General features: G+C 37.2%; 1 protein-coding gene across 2 annotated transcripts in view; it reads right to left on the reverse strand.

Moving 5' to 3' along the window:
* The window catches only part of LOC109970913 (glutamine synthetase-like), a 32,087-nt gene that overhangs the window by 22,271 nt on the left and 3,997 nt on the right, over positions 1 to 5,819 (reverse strand). For both annotated transcript variants that reach the window (XM_020618828.1, XM_020618827.1), the window contains exons 3-5: positions 3,973 to 4,088; positions 2,157 to 2,216; positions 1,798 to 1,972 (exon numbers count right to left, since the gene is read on the reverse strand). In XM_020618828.1, the coding sequence (XP_020474484.1) occupies positions 1,798 to 1,966 (169 nt within the window). In that variant the 5' untranslated portion in view covers positions 1,967 to 1,972; positions 2,157 to 2,216; positions 3,973 to 4,088. The remainder of the gene's footprint in view (positions 1 to 1,797; positions 1,973 to 2,156; positions 2,217 to 3,972; positions 4,089 to 5,819) is intronic.

Below are 5,819 nucleotides of genomic sequence, written 5' to 3' on the forward strand. Positions count from 1 at the left end.
GGCTTCGTACAGATCTCTATTTTTTAAGTACTCTGTTTTTATTCCTATTTATCTCATTTCAATGAGCATTCCTTTGTCTGTCTGCATTGTTTACTGCCTGTTACTGCTGATTTTGCATTGTTTGCACTATTTGTTGCTTGTTAATACTGCAGTCATACTACACAGCCTTATGCTGGTTTACTGTTTACTTGCCCCTTGCATGGGGATATGTACATACACATTGAGAGCCGATGTATCAGTCAAATTCCTCGTGTGTCCAACACACCTGGCCAATAAAGCAGATTCTGATTCCCTTATAGCCCTGTTTTGGTAACCATGGTATATAGCTAAATGCTATATACCATGATTATTGGCTATTAACTGATTCTGAGATTACGCATGTCTAAATTAGACTAGTGTAGTAAGCACTAACAAATATTTGCTATTCAGCTAAGTTAACATGTTACTGAGGTTGCAACAGGATGTCCTTGTGTACAGTGTAGGTGTGTAGTCCTCTCTTTCCATACAGCTTTTCTCTGACAACAGGGCTGTGCAATTCAAAAGTTTTAACCACTTCACAGCTCATTCTGATATTTATTGCTATAAACAATAAATAGTCTAACACAGTTTTTCCTCAAAAAATGTTTCATGAATCTCTGTAGTAGGCCTTGACATTTGCCCCTCATTGTGCATTCCAGGATCTATGACTATTCAAATATACAGTATACGTATAAAGGTGACCCCCGGTAAACTTGCTGTATCAGGACGAGATGAGATGCAAGAGTGAAAAATGAAGAGATGTAGCAGTTTATGTTTGAGCCTTGTTCACCCATTACATAGCAATACTGTACAAAAGATTTAATTTGAATGTGAAAATGTATTTACAGTCTGGGTGACAGTTTGACAGTATGTCTTTATTTTGTCAGTTGGTCCAACACTTCAGCAGCAGTGTCTCATGGTGTTTGATAGTATGTTAGTATCTCTTTATTTTTGCTTGAGGCTAAGTTAACCATTAGCACATGGTTAACTGTTAGCTTTAGCAGTGAGCCAAATGTATCTTAAGTTAACGCTAGTTGTTAAACACCGGCACATAGTTGTATATCTCATAACATTTGATAGCTCTCTTAATTTTTTAAGTTGATACAAAAGTTAATCTAGTAATGTTAATGTTATGTTAATATAAGACCAGGAGCTTTGTGTTATTGGCAGCTGGCTAGTAGAAGCACTTTGGCTGCTACCAGAAGCCAAAACCATAGCTAACGATCTGTTAACAATGGTACGTGTCTCACGCCACCTGGTTTACATCCAAAAGCTGTGCACTATTATATTTACTGCCAACATTCAACTTTAGTGAACACAATCCTATCACTCAAAAGTTAGCTCTGGCTAATCCCAGGTCAGAGGTTTTAGGCATCATGTTTCAGCAGGTGCTGTCAAACTCTGCATTTGCATAGTGAACTATAATTGGCTTTCAATTGTCACAAATTTGGTTTGCCCATGGACATTTCAGGATTTTTAGGAAGTGGACTGGCGCTGCCCCCTTCAGCAGAATAATGTGAAAACATCCTGTTAATGACAGACTTTGCACATACACCAGTCAGTACAGCAGAAGTCTGACATTTTATGGCAAATAAAAATAAAAAACATGTTTTTGACTTTAGGGGGTCTTTAAACTTATTCTATGCACCTTTATTATTAAAAATTTTATTGTTCAAGGCATAAAGCTAAAGGGTGAAAAATCGGCATTGTCAAGTATACAGTTTTCAGTTAAATACTTCTCACCCAAAAAGTAATAAATTATAAAAAGAAAAAAATTACCTTCTATGCTTTTTGGTTCACTGTATAAGGTTCGGGTCTTACTGCGAAGTCCCTCTCCGGTGCCATCAATCCAGACGTAGGTGACCTGGCATGTCTCTCCCTGGGGCAGGCTCATGTACTGCTGGCGCACGGCCTTGCTGAGGTGAGAGCTGGGTGACACTGCTGCCATGTTTATCTTCAGTCAGAAACAATAAGACAAAAACATTTGTATAGATTCAACTTTTCATTCACTAACACAAAAAGAAGGACAAAAAAATCAATCTAAATGAAATGAATATATAAATAAAATTAATGAAAAAATTAGCATAGAGCAGCAGGCTATATGTTGTAATGTCTTAAAAATGTATATTCATACTTACGGAAACTAAATGTTCAGCCTTGAGCCTGTGTTCTGCTGCTTTATTTATGTAATGTAGTTACTGCAAGTAAAATTAGAATAGAGTAAATAAACTAAATGCAACAATGTAACATTTAAAATCTGGTCTCTGACTTGACTTTATTTTACTTTCTTGTACAGAACATTTAGAAATTAATTTTCACTTTTGGAAAATATCTGAGATTGATATGTCAAACACATACCCTTTGCTTTTTTCACAGTTTATTGTGTTGTAGATTTAATGGTACACAGATAAATTTGCTACTTTTGCCCATCAGTGTACACTCAATAACCCATAATAACCTCTGTGATAAAACTGTAGCAAGTCATAGATCGAGGCAACACTGTGGAACCGTTTCTAAAGCTCTGAATGTCCTCAAGGGCACAGAGAAAGTTTGTATAGACTAGATGTCAAAGGAGCTTAAATGAATTGAAGATCTGAATGCTTTTATAAATGATAAATTTCAGTTGTTGTTATTTATTAAAGTCGAAAAATTTTCCATACTGAATGCTGAATATATATATATTTTTCTTCCATTTTCTTTCATCTCTATTTGACTTACTTTTTCAAAATAACAACTGTAAGAATCTGAACATGTATAGGCTGTATTGTTCAGCCAAATTTTATTTGATAAGTTACTTTTGATGAAAGAGTCAACTCTAACGCGATACTTTTAAACTCATGTTTACGGTATTACACTAAACCTTAAGACAGAAAATATAAAGCTTCCATAAAATTGGACTTGACAAGCATAAAACCCTGGTGATGTACTTGAATTGAAAGACCGACCACATTTGTCTGAATAAGTGGATCAGACCAATTGCATCACTTTTGCTTACAGAAGAAACAAAAAAAGGCCAGTTCATGTCAGATTATGAGTTGTCCTATTTAATGATTATAAGATTAAACACTTTTGTTCAACAAAGCAAATACAGATCACACAGATAATACTTGCACTTACTGTGTTACAGGTGACTTCAGGTGTAGTCCAGTATCTACACAATGAATGAGTGTAATGTCTAAACCGGTTTTGTGGTTTTTAAACAAGAATGCTCATGTGACAGGCTGTCATGTCCTACGCAATATGACATCTCAAAGGCTCCAGTAGGTGTGTGTTAATACGTCTATGATTTGTTTCCATGACATACAGCACTTTCATTAGACAAAATCAGAGCCTTCATTCCTCTGACTTTAAGCAAATCCATTCAAATTTGTGACAATGTTTGAAACATCACTGCTTTTCTCCTATAGAAAGGAAGCTACTCTTTGTAAGCAGTATTTGCTCATATGAAATCAACCCTTTGCTCCCTGTTTGGTAAAAAAAAATTGCTGGTCAAGTCCCTGCACAGGTTCAGCTGAAGAGACCATAACATCCCGTGAGAAACTGTAATGAACACCTACCTGAGATGGCTGAAGAGACCATCTACTGATGGGGACTGACTGCTGTTTGCTGAGCTGAGAGGCTTGCAGCTCAGTGAACACAATTAGAAAATAAAGGCTGATCATATGTTCAATTACTGTCAGGTAGCTGCTCTAATAGAAGATCAGCCATAAGCAAGCCAAGCTGCTTAAAAGGGCCAAAGAGCCACCAAGGGTCTCCAGGGACCCTCCGACAACCTAATCACAAAACTCTCTTGTACCCCAGAAGTGCAGCTTTTCAAGAACTAATGAAAATGTCCTCTTTTAAAATTGTTTTTTGTTCACCAGATTCGTACACCAATTGTACACAAGAGCATATTAGAACTCACTTGCTGATTGGACACTTGGACAAAGGCTCAGAGGAAAGGACATCTAATACCTGTAAAAAGTTTTCTTGATTCCTCTCCTCATATGTTCTCCTTGGATCTTTGACTCACATCGTACATTAGTTTTTGCTGGTGGTGGCAAAAGGTGTGCAGAGGAGGATAGGCTATTCTGAAAAGAAACAACAAAACATTAGTAAATATTACATTTTCATTACCATCATCATCACCACCATCATTATTATAATAACCTCATTTGTTTGGAGCTGTAGAAGCCTATTCACACACACACTTTCATGCTCAGAGGATGAATCCTGCCGACTTTGGTGATCCTCTCACTTTTACTCCAGCACCAGTAGGTCAACCTTTCATTTATACAGTGAATTATTTCTTCATCTACCGTATTGGCACCAAATTTTGTTCAAACATTCATTGTATCCTACTGGCTTCAGTGTTACTGTGGCTTTTCTAACGTCACCATGAGGCTGATGTTTGTGGTTTTCAGTGAAATGTCTCAACAACAATTGGATGGATTGATTTGATGTTTACAATAAATAAGTGAATCTTAGAGGAACCGGGCAGAAGTTATGTGACAATTGGTCAATGGTCAATTCTGAGATGTCACTTCATGCTTAAGGTTTTCACAAATCATTGTCTTTTGCCTTAGAACAAATAATCTGTCATAATATCATCAACATATGAAAATCCCAAAAAGTTGTGATAGGTTTTCAGCCGACAGTGGGTGTGTGTTCCAAAACATTCAGGCAATGTACAGGTTGGCCCCAGCTGAGTGTAGTCCTTTGGAGTTTGACACTAACATACCAGGAGAAGGTCAACAAACACATAATGACGCACATAGTCATCACTGAAATGTAATGGAAACTGTAACACAAACTAATGACAAAATGAGCTCTTTTTTTTCTAAATTTGGTTTTAGAGTAAAGCTTGAGTGTGAATGCAGTATTGCATACCCTGAAAGTAGTTCAGGTTTGAAGCAGCTTTGTGTTGTTGAAGCTGAAAGAAGATTTATGACAGGAAACAGATATAGTTTAACCATTCAAGCGTCAGCACAAATATGCGTCTCTGTTTGGTATGTGGGTGTGTTCAGTGAGTCTGAAACAGGAATCAGACGAGCACGCATAATTCTGAACATTTCCAGGAGGCCAGACCAACGGTTTCACTTGTACATAAGGTTAACACCCTCAGCTCCCTCCCTTACAGAACAATGGTCTAATGTGAACAGATTGTGCTGATGCATACAACTGCTTTGCCGGCTTTGGCTGACAGCAAACAATCTTGATGCACCACATTCTTTTGAATGGCGTCCTTATCCTTGTTGCAGAATTTCAGGTGGCAAGTGTCTAAGCAAACACTGAAAAAGGCTAATGTACACCACACCCAGACATTACATCACTTTTATCCAATGCACTTTACAATTTGCCTCTTGTTCACCCATACACACATCAACTGGCATAGCCACTCGGAGCAATTTGCTTGTTATCAAGACCCTTGAACAGTTCACTAAAACCAAAAATAAATTCCACAGAACTAGTGGTACCCAACTCAGTTATTCTTGTACAGTATGTGGCTCTGAGATACAGTGGGGCAAATAAGTATTTGATACACAATTTTTCAAGTTCTCCCACTTAAAGAATGGACAGATCTGTAATTTTCATCGTAGGTACACCTCAGCTGTGAGAGACAGAATCTACAAAAAATTCCAGAAAATCACAGTTAGATTTTTAAATTATTTATTTCCATTTTATTGCATGAAGTAAGTATTTGATACAATAGAAAAATAGAACTTAATATTTGGTACCAAAACCTTTGTTTACAGTTACAGAGGTCAGACGTTTCCTGTAGTTCTTGACCAGGTTTGCACACACTGCAGCAGGGATTTTGG

This window comes from Monopterus albus, unplaced genomic scaffold, assembly GCF_001952655.1.
Source record: "Monopterus albus unplaced genomic scaffold, M_albus_1.0 scaffold209.1, whole genome shotgun sequence".
Classification (NCBI taxonomy): Eukaryota; Metazoa; Chordata; class Actinopteri; order Synbranchiformes; family Synbranchidae; genus Monopterus; species Monopterus albus.